This window comes from Mizuhopecten yessoensis, unplaced genomic scaffold (genome assembly GCF_002113885.1).
Source record: "Mizuhopecten yessoensis strain PY_sf001 unplaced genomic scaffold, ASM211388v2 scaffold715957, whole genome shotgun sequence".
Lineage (NCBI taxonomy): Eukaryota > Metazoa > Mollusca > Bivalvia > Pectinida > Pectinidae > Mizuhopecten > Mizuhopecten yessoensis.
In genome coordinates, this window is record NW_018479876.1 from 40,780 (window position 1) to 57,684 (window position 16,905).

Genomic DNA, 16,905 nt, shown 5'->3' on the forward strand with positions numbered 1-16,905 from the left:
TCCTACTGCAGGCTGTTTCCTCAGAGGTGGTTCCATACTTTGATCTGTCGTGAATGGTGGTTCAATCATGCGTGATCTGTCGAGAGAAGTTGTTCCATGACTTGATCTGTCGTCAGTGATGGTCAAGTCTTCAATCAATTATGATCAATTATACGTGAGATATCATCCACTGTGGTCATAGGGTTGGTACTTTTATAATCTGTAGTAATTGTCGAGGGCGGTGGTCGTCACATCTACTGAGGTCTTTGGTGGGTTTTGGTTTCATACATAATCTGTGATGAGTCGTCGGCGATTTCCAACCAGTTCTAGTCTATCATTACTTATAGTTCTATCCTCGGTCGGTAGCTGCTGGTGGCACCACTCTCTGTTGTCCACGAGTCAAGGTCTGCAACTCCTAGCTACCAGTCCATTCAGTAGAGATAATGTCGGCTGTTCCAGGTTTAACCCTATCCTGGTGGTCCCGTTTCAACATAACTTCCCTGGGCGGCCGTAAGGGTCTTCTGAACCCAGGATCTGTAATGTACTATTATAAGAAGTGTAGCATTTTGAGTGCCCTTATTTAGTGTACAAATCGTTCCAAGATAAATACAATACGTTACGATAATATACTGCTGAGAAAAACAAAGTACTGTCACTGGTATGAGTAGTGACTGGTACAAGCGACGGAGATGTAATGTTTCGGGGAAAACACTGCAGATATTCAACGTAATAAACTGATCTGATCCATAAAGATGATTATTGCCATATATAACACCTTTTACAAACTCTTCTATGATAAATCGTCTTTTTCATCACATTAAGTGTATAATGCAAAGCCAGTGTACAAATGTGTGACTCCATATGCTATATTCCAACATATGACTAGTAGGTATAAACCGATATGATTTTTATTATATAAAGGAACAAAGAAGAGCACAGTTTCAAAGATTTGATCAGAAGGCTCAGATTGGCTACTGGCTCGATTGCAAGGGCATTCGATACACATTATAGGGTTTGGGAGCAGCCTTGTCTAAACCCAATTAAAGCACATGACACATCTTTCGTTCAGACAAAATTACACGAATAAAAAGCATTTTCATTACCCTAGTACCCGGTCTGGCACCATCCACGGTACTCCAGGGGTCACGATCCCTTTCGCTCTATGCACCTCAGGAATATGTCATAGCAAAATACAAGGCACGTGGCTAGCTATTTGATTGGTCTCAGATCAAATAAAATGTACCTGTCCTTTGAAGATTACTGAGTAGCGATACCAAACTTCAAAGCCAGCCAATTTTTACCTTTGCTTGACCGACAGATTCTTTTGACGTACATCAAAGATTCAAACTAGTCTTTTCGTCTCGTCCACAAGGTGGTGTACAATGAGCCTTCGATTTTGCTATGACATATTCCAGGGGTGCAGAGATGCTGTCTGAATCACAGTCGAGTTTTGATGCTTCCGGAATCTTCAATGTACTTCTCCAAATAGTGTTAGATCCAGCCAGATGAATTGATTTCGGCTGATTTTAAGAGTCGGTGTGGCGATATCGAGGTATTCTGCAAAACCAAAAAAAATAACTTGGGAACGGAAATCGGGGTCTGCTGTTCCGAAGAACTGCATTTTTCTGTTGTTTGAAGTGTACTTTTAATTTGTTGTTGTTGAATTTTTCTGTAGTACAGCTTTAACAAAACCAATCATTGGTTAAGATCCTGTCCCACTGTCACGGTATTGGCCACGGTATACCCCCGTTGTTCCCGATTCTGTAAATCGTGGCAAACCGTGGCCATCTCTCCAACTTTGTCCCGAAAATAGTTATCAACGGCGTTGTTAAGGATATTACTACGGATATAAAGGTGTCACTACGATTACACGTCGGCACTGCTACTAATACCACTACAGACCACAACGATTGGTCAGGATACATCCAGGTACCACTACAGTATCACCACGGAGTGTCAAGGTATGGCCACGGTATGTCCCGGTTTGCAAAGGTTATGCTACGGTCCGCTAAGATGACGCTCCGTCCTACGCGTCCCGGGTTATACCCCGGTGTCACTGGGATTAAGCTACGGATTGGCACGTGCGCCAGTGACTATATATGGGGAAAATATTTTCAGGTCAGGTCTCAAACCACTATAAGATCCTTAGTATTGTCGTTGAATAACTTTACCATCAGCATGTGGTTTGCAACCTGCTGTCTGTTCAATTCTAGAAGTCAGTTTATCAGCTGAAGTATGTTACTGTGGTTGTTGATGACAAGGTCTATGATGTAACCCCTTCCAAGACTGAAGTGCCCAGTGGGTTGGGGCAAACTTTTCCCCTGTTTATAGCACCCGGAACCGTGACACAACTTAATTATTCCTGCCGTCACTGCCGTACAGCAAACGTAGCACCACCGTTGTAGTGTAACCGTGACACACGTTGGAAATCCCGGAGCAATCGTTGTAGAAGCGGCACATACCGTGTTTGACCACGGTGCACCGTACGCGTACCGGAGTCGGCGGGGGTCGTAATGACACCGTAGTGCTGCCATGAGTCTCCCTATAGTGCTGCCGTAAGTCAGCATGACTCCCGAACACTACAGTCACCCCCGGATGGCTACGGAAGGTGATTGTAACCCTTGGAGTATCGAGGATGCCAGTAACTAAAATGCAGAGTAAAACTTTTAAAGCCATGTGCCGAATATTCCCGATTTTCTAGTATATAGAGTTGTTCTTTCAAATAAAAAACTTTTTTCTGATATAAAGCAAAACAAGAGATCCCAGAGGAATCTTGGCGCCCACCTTTGTACCATCTTCATTAGTTCTTTGTCAGTTCGATCTTTTCTCTTCTTTCTTCTAATCTGTTTGATCGAGTCATGTTAACAGTAAATGCACCTTGAGGTAACTTTTGATCTAAACTTAATACTGATGTGTATGAAAGCCAACCTTCGAAGTGAGTTTGTCATTTCACATATTTACTAGTACAGTACTTAATGTGAAAGAAATAGAATCGATCATTGCAATATGAGAAAGATCTGTTTAGTTCTTCTTTTAATCCATTTTGTTTTTATGATCAGTCTCAAAATATAACATACACAACGAGGGATCATGGGGAACCTACATTTAAAAATTGAGAAAGATCCCTCCCGTACTTCCCGAGAAATAGTGATAACAAACTTTCAATATCAAAATCCAAGATGGCTGCCTGTCGGCCATGTTGTTTATCCGATCAGTCTCAAAAGTTGCCCTGCACAGCTAAGGACCAAGGGGAACCTACATATAAAATTTGAGAAATATCCCTCTGATACTTCCGGAGAAATAGCGATAACAAACTTTCACTATCAAAATCCAAGATGGCTGCCTGTCGGCCATATTGTTTATCCGATCAGTCTCAAAAGTTGCCCTGCACAGCTAAGGACCAAGGGGAACCTACATATAAAATTTGAGAAATATCCCTCTGATACTTCCGGAGAAATAGCGATAACAAACTTTCACTATCAAAATCCAAGATGGCTGCCTGTCGGCCATATTGTTTATCCGATCAGTCTCAAAAGTTGCCCTGCACAGCTAAGGACCAAGGGGAACCTACATATAAAATTTGAGAAATATCCCTCTGATACTTCCGGAGAAATAGCGATAACAAACTTTCACTATCAAAATCCAAGATGGCTGCCTGTCGGCCATATTGTTTATCCGATCAGTCTCAAAAGTTGCCATGCACAGCTAAGGACCAAGGGGAACACTGCATATAAAATTTGAGAAAGATCCCTCTGGTACTTCTTGAGAAATACCGATAACAAGAATTGTTTACGGACGGACGACTGGCGGCAGACGACGGACGACGGACGGACAACGGACCACGGACGCAGGGTGATTTGAATAGCCCACCATCAGATGATGGTGGGCTAAAAAGAGGCAAATAAACGAACCTACTGCCTCTATTACACACATTCAACTTACGGATCCCTATGTACCACTGCCAAAAAACTGTCATCACAAATTGGAAACTGTTTTTTTTTCAGGCATGACTATAGTGATGATAAATCATTTCTGAAAATAACCATATCTTGCGGAACTATTAAGAAAAATAAAAAAGATGAAAATATAGAAATGTAATCTACAAGTGTTCTTAGTGTCAAAATATCAGCAGGCTAGACTGGCATTCGAATCCTGGACTTCAGATTGTTAGTCCCCCATCAGTTCTGGGTTGGGGGGCTATAGATTTGCACTCCGTCTGTCCTTCCATCAAAAAGTTTGTCCAGGGCATATCTTCTGTACTATTTCACCTGGAGAAACCAGATTTTGGTGTACAAGGACATCTTGGGATGTCAGAGTGCAAGAACAAGGTCACTATATCCTCACTATGACCTATGATTCCTTACATAAGTGCAGTTTGATGAATATAGAAATCATTACCAGTGGGGACTATGGATTGCCTTGCAATACTCTGCCTTGTTATACTATCGACGTAAGTGTATTGGCACAACTGTCCTACAGTTATATCTAAAATTAAATTAAGGTGAGGTTTCTGTATATACGAAAAACTACAGTCCAGTGGAACAGGCATCCTTATATATCAACAAGAGGCCCAGAGGGCATGTATCACTCACCTGGATATTTAAACAGTCATAGCAAAACATTCTCATTAAATATAATACTGTAGTATTTTCAAGTATTGGCCCTGCCCCTCAGAGACGCCTTTACCTTATTGGATCCTATCCCTCCATCTCCATTGGGGTGGGGGCATGCATGGTTTATAATAATAATAATAATTTGAGGCTCTAAACTGCTTTATCACAACCTAGTTCGTAGGTCGTCTCAAAGCGGTTCACAAATTATTATCCGTGGTTATACAACATTGAATCATATTGGGCCAAGGATCTCTATATGAAATCAGATTTAGATAAACCTGTAGGATAAATTTAAAACAACCTGTAACAAGATTTAAACACAACTTACCCTACTGACCTTGAAAGTCTAACAAAGTCATTCCATTGAAAAAACTTGGAAGTCCTTCATCCCAAATATCATCACTCTGTTGCTCTTAGTAATCAAGAAGTCATCTAATTATGTTGACACATTTGATCCCTGTGACCTTGAAAGAAGGTTAAAGGTCATTTTAATTTCCCAACTTTGTTGGGCTCCATCTAAGGATTCTACTTGTTAAATATCACGACTCTATGCCTTTCACTTCTTCAAAAAAGCTGTTTGCAATTTGTCATATTTGACCCGTGTGACCTTGAAAGTAGGTTGAGATAATTTTCAATCACATACTTGTCAGGCTTCATCCTAGGAAGCTACCAGCCAATTATTATGATTCTATGCCTTTTGGTTCTTCAGAAGAAGTCGTTTGAAGTGTTGGACATATTTGACCAGTGACCTTTAAAGCAGGTCAAGGCCATTTTCCTTCTCAAACTTTGTCAAGCTCTATACCAAGAAACTAACAGCAAAATTCAGAAAAAGTCAATTTAAGTGTTTGACATATTTGACCTCTGTGACCTTGAAAGTAGGTCAAGGTCATTTTCGTTCTCAAACTTTGGCTCCCTCCAAAGAAGCTATCGGCCAAGTATTACGATTCTATACCTTTTAATTATTCAGAAAAATTTGTTTGAAGTATCCAACATGTTTTAACCCTGTGACCTTCAAAGTAGATTAAGATCATTTTTATTCCCAGAATATAGAAATCTGTTAAAAGACTTTTTCCTATTCAGCCTTCCTCTCTGTCATTGGAGCTATACCCAAAGGGATAAATGTTGTGGGACAAAATTTCTATGACTCAAAAGTGCTGAGAACATGGATGAATTGCAGGAAAACATCATGAAAAATACCTAACAATTTTCACATTCTGGTAAATCACTTTAATTCCAAGTTTTACACCAACATTATCCATAAAATTCTGAATAATATCATACATAGAGCATAAAGGTGTCAGTGTAACTGGTTTTTATTTGCATATTCAAATTAAAAATAATCTACTTTTTTTTCTTTATATCAATGCACTATTTTAGTGAGTAAATTAAAAGATATACTATCTTTCAATTAAATTCATAATCTTATATACATATATAAATTATATTGGTGATGACATGCTAAAAGAAATTAAGAACATAAAATGACGACTGGACCATAACCACGATTAAGCTTCAATTTCTGTATGCAAATTGATCTTTCTGAATTTACTCATAAACCTGGTCTAGATTTCTATAGAAAAGGAGTCTGATATGTAATCACCTTACCGTATATTTTAAGAGTAAATCAAAGAATTGACATTTTTAATTACTTATATTAATAAAAGTAGCTTAAAACACTTTTCACATTAAAAAGAAACAACTTTGTTTGACTCTGTCCCCCCCCCCCCCCCCCCCCCCCTCAAAAAAAGATGTGTAATTGTTTTAGATTGAAACAAGAGGCCCAATGGGCCTGCATCGCTCACCTGGTATTGTAACCTTAAAAGTGGAATAAGATAAAGCTACAGGCAAATTATCAGTGTCTTGACTTCAAGTCATTCAGAAGAACCTGTTAAACGATTAAAACACAGAAGAAGTTGTTTAAAGGTTTTCAAGACAATTGACCCCTGTAACCTTGAATATCAACCAAGGTCATTCATTTGAACAAATTTTGTAGCCCTTTATGCCAACATCCTTCTGGCCAAATATCATCACCCTGGACCTTTTGGTTATACAGAAGAAGTCATTAAAGAATTTTAATACAATTGACCCCTATTACCTTGAATATTGAAGAAGGTCATTCATTTGAACAAACTTGGTAGCCCTTCATGCCAACATTCTTCTGGCCAAATATCATCACCCTAGACCTTTTGGTTATACAGAATTAGTCGTTTAAAGGTTTTCAAGACAATTGACCCCTGTGACCTTGAATATCGACGAAGGTCATTAATTTGAACAAACTTGGTAGCCTTTCATCCCCACACGCTTCTGGCCAAATATCATCACCCTGGAGCTTTTGGTTGGTCAGAATAAATTGTTTAAATATTTCAACATATTTGACCCCTGTGACCTTGAATATGGGCAAAGGTCATTCATTTGAACAAACTTTGTAGCCCTTCATCCCAATATGTTATTGGACAAATATCATCATCCTGGGCCTTCTGGTTAATCAGAAGTTGTTGAAAGATTATCAGAAGTTGTTGAAAGATTTTAACATATTTGACCCCTGTGACCTTGTATATTGAAGAAGGTCATTCATTTGAACAAACTTGGTAGCCCTTCATGCCAACATCCTTCTGGCCAAATATCATCACCCTGGAGCTTTTGGTTGTTCAGAAGAAATTGTTTAAATATTTCAACATATTTGACCCCTGTGACCTTGAATATGGGCAAAGGTCATTCATTTGAACAAACTTTGTAGCCCTTTATCCCAACATGTTATTGGCCAAATATCATCATTCTGGGCCTTCTGGTTTATCAGAAGAAGTTGTTGAAAGATTTTAACATATTTGACCCCTGTGACCTTGAAAATGGGCAAAGGTCATTTGTTTGAACAAACTTGGTAGCCCTTCTACCCAGCATGCTACTGGCCAAATATCATCACCATAGACCTCTTGTTTATTTAGAAGAAATTGTTTAAAACTTTAAACATATTTGACCCCCCTGTAATCTTGAATATAGGCGAAGGTCATTCATTTTATTAAACTTGGTAGTGCTTCATCCTAGCATGTAATTGGACGAATATCATCATCCTGGACTTTCTGGTTATTCACAAGAAGTTGTTTGAAGATTTTAACATAGTTGACCCCTGTGACCTTGAAAATGGGCAAAGTCATTCATTTGAACAAATTTGGTAGCTCTTCATCCCAGCAAGCTACTGGCCAAATATCATCAGCCTGGGCCTCTTGGTTATTAAGAAGAAGTTGTTTAAAATAAAAAGTTGATGCTGAACGGACGCTGCACCATGCCATAAGCTCACTGGGCCCTTTGGGCCTGATGAGCTAAAAATATTGAATACAGATGTATAATTCATATATATATATCTTCCACAACAACAATCTTTTCCTGAAATATCCCCCCATTTTTGTCAGCAATAATCCTTGACTTCCAACGGTGAAGAATTTTCTGCAAAGCTATAACATTGATATATTATCTCATTTTCACTATTTGGAGACACCTGCAGATAAGCGATATGTAGTTGGATAAGAGTTCAAAAATATATCTAATAAGACAAAAACCTAAAATGTACATGTGTTCGGTGGTAAGCCCATGATCGGTAATAAGCCCATGATCAGTAATAAGCCCATTATCGGTAATAACTTAATGATCAGTAATAAGCCCATCAGCAGTAATAAGCCCATGATCGGTAATAAGCCCATGTTCAGGGGTAAGCCCATGATCGATTGTAAGTCCATGATCGGTAATAAGCCCATGTTCAGGGGTAAGCCCATTATTGGTAATAAGCCCATGATTGGTTATAAGCCCATTATTGGTAATAAGCCCATTATTGGTAATAAGCCCATGTTCAGGGGTAAGCCCATGATTGGTTATAAGCCCATGATTGGTAGAATAAGCCCTTTATCAGCGATAGACCCATGATCGGTAATAAGCTAATGTTCAAGGGTAAGCTAATGTTCGATGATAAGCCCACATAATAATATTTGCTTTACAGAAACTAGTTATTGCAATGGTGGAAGTTTTTGATTTAAGAATAGTCACATCGATCTGAAATATAGCACTTTCTTCCATGACCAATGAATTTTATTTAAGCTTTCAGGTTGTCAGACAAAACCATTATTTTTCTACAAAATAGCAAATAAAACAAATCACAGATATCTAAACCCCCAAAACCCAAGTTAATTAGCTACATTCTCAGGGCTTCTTTTACTGTTTAATGACAAAAATTATAAACTGTTACGCAAAAATCATTTCTTAAAATATTCTTCTGTACAATATCTAAACGAAGTTAATAAAATGTACAAGCTTATTTTAACAATATTTAAACGCAAAAATTGCTCATTACTGTTTTTAAATACCACATATATTTTTTATTCTATTGAAAAAAAGAGAGAAGAATACCAGATCCCTAATATGGATACAACAATTAAATTCATATACTGAAAAAATAACATTGACAATAATTCTAATGTTTTTTGAAGTAATACGAGAAAATCATAAAAAAAAAGATACATTTTTTATTTTAACATTCCCACCATACATACTGTTTTAGATTTGGTTCTGTGTGTTTTACGTCCTATTAACAGCTATGGTCATTTAAGGATGTGCCAGGTTTTGGTGGTGCAGGAAAGCCGGAGTACCCGGAGACAAACCTTAACCACTCAGCTACTGCGCCCCCTGTTTAAGAGTTAATACAGTTTTACTAGTTTTCACTGTAAAATGAAGGGAGAATATCTATGAACGGGTCTTACTTACTTTTATGTCCTGCTTTCATCTGTATTAAGTCTGAAACAGTACAGATGAAAGCGGGACATAAAAGGAATTAAGACAAGTTCATGGATTTTCTCCCTTCCAATTACAGTGTAAACCAAGTAAGTATGCTTACAGGGAAGACAGTTTAAACCCCAAACAAACCAAGTAAGTATGCTTACAGGGAAGACAGTTTAAACCCCATACAAACCAAGTAAGTATGCTTACAGGGAAGACAGTTTAAACCCCATACAAACCAAGTAAGTATGCTTACAGGGAAGACAGTTTAAACCCCATACAAACCAAGTAAGTATGCTTACAGGGAAGACAGTTTAAACCCCATACAAACCAAGTAAGTATGCTTACAGGGAAGACAGTTTAAACCCCATACAAACCAAGTAAGTATGCTTACAGGGAAGACAGTTTAAACCCCATACAAACAAAGCACATCTACTCTTTTACCTTATGCAGTTTGCAATTAATGGAAAATGAAAAAAAAAAATTCTAACAGGAAACATACTTTTTTAGTTTAAAATATCTTGATAAATAATTCAGACTTAGAATAAGAAACTGACATCAAGCATAACTGAACAGTTTTTAAAATTGTAACATAATGCGATGCGGGCTAGTCAAAATGGAGAACACAACGATAAAGCAGTAACAAGGGCAATAGAAAATATCTTAAATACTTAACAGGATAACAAAAATTAAAATGAAATGTTTTCTTTCCTCATAAAAGTGCTGATTCAAGATAGCTGCTTCCCATACTTTGTAATTTGAATATCATTCAGTAGGCGTTTTCTGTTTTGGCAAAACACAGTAACTATGAGAAGTTTTCCTTTTAAAGTAGAGGAACCTATGTATCATTTTAAATCACAAAGAAGAGTTCCACCAAGTTTCTATAAAAAAGAACTAACCAAACATAGTTTTTCTGGCTTAGAGTAACTTCCCCTGTCATGTTTATGTTAGGCTTTGAGACTCATAAATTTGACACTTATTGACTTCTGTAGATCTGGGATGTAACTATTTACAAGGTGTATAGGCTTTGTATCCTTGAACTTTTTCCTGCTTTCTTTTTGTTTCCTTTTTCACTATCTAAAAGAAACCAAATTCATAGGGTTATTTTGCCAGCATAAAATAAGTTCTGATGTTTTATAAATATTGCCAAAGACAGAAAACTCTACAGATACCAAAAATAAAAAAATAATGCGAAAAAAAGTTTCAGATCTTGTATAGGATAATAATATGTATTCATTCAAAACCCATTCAGTCGAACCTTTACCAGCTTTCAAGCCGTTATTCGTTTATTCTATCTATGGAAACAGGTACAAAGAGATGGTTATGGATTCATACATTGACTGTACATGTCGAGGCAAGGTAAAACCTGAGAACCCTTGGTTTTGAAGGTAGATTCATCCTATATGAAAGTTAGCAGCAAATAATGAAAAACAGCAGGAATTCTTTTTTAGCCCTTCATACAACATAGTCATTCAGGCTGTTTTTATAGGGGAGCAAAACTCTGAGTTTCTTTGATATTTTTCTATTTAACAATATGGCTACATCTGTGTAGTAGCCTAGTTTTGGTTGCACTGCCCACTTACACATTGATGTTAAGAAAAACATGTACATGAATAGTGAAAATGTAAAGTTCATACCAGATAGGGTTATTTATGGAGGAATTCACATATATCTTCAGCATCTAAAATATTTCTAAATATGCACACATAATGTGAAAATCATTGCTGAAAGTTTTCAAGAGGTCACCGGTTATTTTGTAAACGAGAAACATAGACTTTAGTCTGATTGAGAGTAATACCCTTTTCATTTCAGGTATTAGATGATCTACTGTAAACGAAATTTGAGAGTTCTGTTAGAAACAACACATGAGGACAATGATTTCCATTGCAGCTCTTTTATAAATGTTAGCTACCGAAATCTCTGTCTTGTTAAAGACATTGGCTATTACCGTGTGACACAACTTCTCTGGTAATTAGATGAAGAAGCAACCTTTATATAGGGTTTAAAAAAATGGTGGTGACTAGATTTGGTTTGTCTTCATTTTAAAATCAAAACCGGCAGCATTAAAGCAAACAACCATGTCATCAACATCAGTATTCACTAGGTTCATCAATATATTAAATTTCATAAATGAAAAATGTATTTATACCATTTACAAACACACCTGGTGATTCCCAAAGGGTCGGTGTATGCTACGCCATTATATACATATGTATAAACACTTGCAATAATATTACATCCACGGTCAATATTAGAAATAAGAAATGAAATTTATGAAAAATTACATTTAGCTAATAAAATATACAACGACCTTACTACTGCCTATTTCACTAAATGTGGTTTCCAGTTTTTACATTGCATGAATGAAATATCCAAATAATTTTCACAAATTTGACTTCATTTTACTCAATTATGTCGACTATTACAAGGGAAAACAAGAAAACCACAGAACAAATGGCATCTGGTAAAAAAATCATATTTAACACATCTTGTACAAATATGCATCATATGCGACAGTTTTAAATACTAACAGAAAGAAATACTTTGGTAATCAATTAAAATCATGAAAACGACTTGCAATAAAAATAAAATGGAATTATAGATGAGAAAATCAATTTGGTATTTCATAAACAATCTCAAAACTTTTAAAACCAAATAAAGTTTAAAGACAGAGAGTAGACTTCTTTCAACAAATATATTCTAGAAATGAAACAATTTACATGGTTTACTATGAAATAAAATTACATTAGAACCTCATCAATGTGAACCATTTTGATTCTGAACAAATACCAAGGAAATGGCAGATATAAATTTGGAACAAATACCCTGAAAATGGCCAATCTTGTTTCTGAACAAATAATCAATTTTGTTTTGATAAATGAAACATGATTTAATGGCACTATACATCTGTAAAACATTTTTAGGTTAACTCAATCACCCATGAAGACACATTTGAACTCTTCCAATTTAAAGGTTAGAATAGTTCATTATGAAATTTCAGGGGTGAATGAGTTAAATCAGGATCCAGAATCATAAGGTTCTATCATAATGGTAGGGGATTCATAATTATAAAATATTTACACAATTCTTATATAAATGTATCTCATACCTGGCCCTGCAAGACAAATCTAAACATCTTCTTGACCATGATAACTTGAAATAACTCTATGACCAGAATAATTTTAAACATTCCTATGACCAGGATTTTTTTTTTCAGAGTGCCTTTGAAATAATCTTTATGTTACCATATCTTCTAGAACACACACATTAAAATGACGAACAAAAGAGTTACCATAAATCGGGATATTTTTCTGATGGTTAATTTTGCGAAAATTAACAGAAATGTCTGTAGATTTATTTTCTTTGGTCTATTTTTTCGCAAATTGAGAATATGAGCAAAAATATGACTGCGTATTGATGCAGTCAAAATTTTGTGAAATAAACTGGTTATCAAAATAACCCATTTGGCCAGTATTTACTATTGTATGCATTTCAAAAAGACTGAAGGGTACACTGAAGAGTATGTGTAGATGTTAGTGCTGACTCACGCTTTTTCATATCCCCCCTTCTAATAGAATCTTCTTTAGTGACCAGGACTTGCTGATTTTCACGTGTAAGCACTAACCTATCCACCCTACACTACATCAGTAGAACCTTCTAGATAATCGGCACAGGCTAAGACTTTGCCAGCATTTGTAAACACAATTGAGGTAATCTGGTACTCTGACACAACTTAAAAGATAATTTAAGGGTTATTTTTTTACAGCTGTAATCTTTTTACGTCTTTAATTTTTGCAAATTTGAATCCTGAGCAAAAACAGTAGAATTTTCCCGAATTTACAGTATACATATTTGAAAATTTGACAAAAACCCATACCAAACCATTTCAGATCTGTGTAAAAGATCAACAAAATCTACTGGCAGAATATAACTGTCATAGACCCATAAATGAAAGCTAAAATGTAAGACGATGTTGACTGTCAATCCGGCAGTGTTCCTTGGTTTATTTTTTTTGGTGGTTAAATAAATATTTTAACCACGAAAACCCCCAGGAAACCCTGAAACATTTATTGGAAAGATAGTCCCTTTCTATAGCAAGTACTATGCTAACCTATGATGATGATGTGTAATTATAACAAATGATTTTTTTAAAGTTTGAGATAATTTCAGTCTTAGCAATATCTATAAACTATAAGTTCATAAACAATGAAAACTCATGAAGAGGCCTAGGACTGATCATGACTTAACTGCAATTTTTAGCAAACAAGTAATCTAAATTGGGAGTTACTTTTTCTTGTCAATATGAAAGGTTTTGCAATGGTCATAACATAAAAGAAATCACACTTTTCTCCGAAATTTCCAACGCAAGATTTTCACTGTGAGAGAAGACTATCCAATGTTTGAACAGTATGGCCAATAAAAAATCCAGGCAAATGATCATGGACAATGTCCTGAGATGGATTTGATGTCTGTAGCGAGGGTGGCGGTGATGAATGCGTGATGTCTGTAGCATGCAATGACTGTGGAGGTATGTGGGCTGAGCCCCGAGATGATGAAGCGTGTCAACGTTTCCGTCGACAGACACGCTTGTGTTCTTTATGCCAGTGGTCCTGTTGACATTTGACACTACAGTAGGATGTGTTCCAACAGCAATGGTACATGGCCTCCTCTTCACAGTTATAACACTGCAAATATACAGTAAATGTACATATGTAACACTGCAAATATATAGTGAATATATACAAGTAACACTGCAAATATGTAGTAAATATATACACTTGCACTGCAAATATACAGTAAATGTACATATGTAACACTGCAAATATACAGTGAATATATACAAGTAACACTGCAAATATATAGTGAATATATACAAGTAACACTGCAAATATATAGTAAATGTATACACTTACACTGCAAATATACAGTAAATGTACATATGTAACACTGCAAATATACAGTAAATATAAACATGAAATATACAGTGAAATTTAATGTTACACTGCAAATATATACAGTAAATACTGTCTGTATACATTCATGTCACACAGCAAATATACAGTAAATACGTGTAATATTGCAAATTAACACCAGATACATGCATGAAACACGGCAAATATACATGCTTTGAATATCAATATAAACAGCCCAAACGTAAAGCAATATTGCAACATCTTTTCAATTATCACAGTATCTCCCTAGATTTTGTTGGTTGGCAATATTTATTTATGATTTGACATTTTTTTGCCCTCAAAGCCATCAAAAACCAAAACCTTTACTAGATTTTTCAAATCACTGTTTCCTCGATTTTGAATAATTCCCTGATACTTTTTTCTTACTGCTTATTAGGCCCAAACCATACACAGTTCTATGTTTACGTATGAAACTGTGCCTTGATGCTTGTTTTGAGTGGCAATAGCCAGTGTGATTCACTACATACCCATTGCTTCTTCTTGGTCATTGATGTTGCCTCTTTATGTTTCTGGGCGAGTTTTTTCATTTCCTCCATGTATTCCTGTTTACATCTCTCTTCCGTCTGTCGCTTCATCCGGTCCACCTCGCGCTGCATGTTGGTCACTGCACGCGACACAGCAAGCTGTTTGTCTTCGTTAAAATCTTTTTGTAACTGTGAAAAGTAAGAGAAAACAAATTTTATATTTATAAATCTTATATCTTTACCATAGCAGAATTTTTTTCTCTCACAAAATTTCTTTTTTGGGATGAGAGAAAAACAGTCATCCTCTACCTTGAGGGTATGACAACCTTGAGGAGAAAAACAGTCATCCTCTACCTTGAGGGTATGACAACCTAGAGAAGAAAAACAGTCATCCTATCCTCTACCTTGAGGGTATGACAACCTTGAGGAGAAAAACAGTAATCCTATTCTCTACCTTGAGGGTATGACAACCTTGAGGAGAAAAACAGTCATCCTCTACCTTGAGGGTATGACAAAGAAGTTTCTACCCTCTGAGTAAGATACTTTTCATGTAAAACCTTCGACCAGGGTAAGTGTGATATTCAATAATCTTACTCCTCAGGTTGAGATTGCATTTCCCCTCCCATTGGACAGATATCCACACTTCCGGTCAGTGAAAGATATTTCTGTCTTACCCTAGGTTAAAGACCGGGGGAATTCCTCCCCTGTCTAAACAATTGTACAATGTCACATGACCATGCATCGGCGCCGCATCAACAACAGCAGATCACGAAAGATACCTCTACTTTGCTGGAAATGATGAAATTAATATTTGCATTACCCTGGTATATGCAATTACAATTTGTATTTGATGTGGGAGAAAACTACTCATTCCCAACTTTAGGAGTAACACAGAAAACTCTCCACCCTTGGGGTAAGTCTCTTAAAGTCCAGCCATAAGGTACGGCTATAGACATTTAAGAATATTAACTCTTGGGATGAGATCGTTCTGACTTCGATAGTACGATATCATTACACCACTAGTCTTACCCTATCTGACTGTTCCTTCAGTGACTTTTCCTTGTCCTCTTTGTGATCTTTGTCCAGCCTCTCCTTGAAGTCATTGAACACTTTGTTGTACTTTTCATCACAGGAGCACTTGGAGGAGCCTTGGGCTTGTAAACAAACAATGTTGGCTGTTTTGGGGGTAGGTAATGGGTCTGGCTCGTTAGTGGCCGGTAGGTTTTCCAGTCGACGATCTGTTTGACAATGTTGTGATTTTGTGTTCTGAAAAAATAAGGTAACATGTCTAAGATATTGATGAGACATTTTCTTTAGTTTTCCTTAAATGCTCAGGATATCAATGTTTTTTGACGCCAGATTCAATTCAAAGAATAATTTCTTGTGAAAAGCATTGAGATTTTAAATAAAATCATTCACTTGATACATGTTGATTTAGTCTACTTATCATTACATTCCTTCATTTACCAAATATATTGATTTGTTTTTTCCCTTAACCTGTTAGGTAAATAATTAATCAGTTCATTAATGAAGTCATAATTTCAGACATTAATCAAAACAGGGACAAATAACGGCAGTTTTGAAAACAGACTGTGTGTCCAAATTGACAAAATAAAATTATCAAAACTATAAAAATTGGATATTTATCTTGACTAAATCAGGAACATCAGAAAATAAGCCTGTTCTATGAATCTAAAACGGGGTGAAAAATATCTCCATCAATTTCATGAATTAAATATTTTTACTTCTTTCAATGATATGACTGATAACTCACCCTTTTTGTTGTTTGGACAGCGATGGTAGCCGTGGTAACCTTTGGAATGTTTATTTTATCCTCGCTTGATGTGACAATGTTATAATTAGCATCCTCGGGTGTTGAAGCCTGCAAAAATAAATAAACAAAACATACTTATACTCTTTTACTTCACTCATTACTGTTGCCGTGTAATGCAGAGGCGGATCCAGGGGGGTGTCATCCGACGCACGTGAAACCCCCCTGTCCGTGATAAGATTCCTTTTTATAAGACTGCGTCGATCACGTGACACCTCCCTATCCATGACAAGATTCTTTTTTATAAGACTGTGATCATGTGACACCCCCTAGCACCGTTCAGT

The 16,905-nt window shown here is 36.4% G+C and overlaps 1 protein-coding gene across 4 annotated transcripts in view; it reads right to left on the bottom strand.

Moving 5' to 3' along the window:
- Nucleotides 1-10,414: 10,414 nt before the first annotated feature.
- LOC110441436 (zinc finger MYND domain-containing protein 11-like) overlaps nt 10,415-16,905 on the bottom strand; it is a 31,565-nt gene continuing 25,074 nt past the window's right edge. For all 4 annotated transcript variants that reach the window (XM_021484568.1, XM_021484567.1, XM_021484566.1 and 1 more), the window contains 4 exons: nt 16,565-16,672; nt 15,820-16,056; nt 14,794-14,979; nt 10,415-14,038 (listed from right to left, as the gene is read on the bottom strand). In XM_021484568.1, coding sequence (XP_021340243.1) covers nt 13,916-14,038; nt 14,794-14,979; nt 15,820-16,056; nt 16,565-16,672 — 654 coding nt within the window. In that variant the 3' untranslated portion in view covers nt 10,415-13,915. The remainder of the gene's footprint in view (nt 14,039-14,793; nt 14,980-15,819; nt 16,057-16,564; nt 16,673-16,905) is intronic.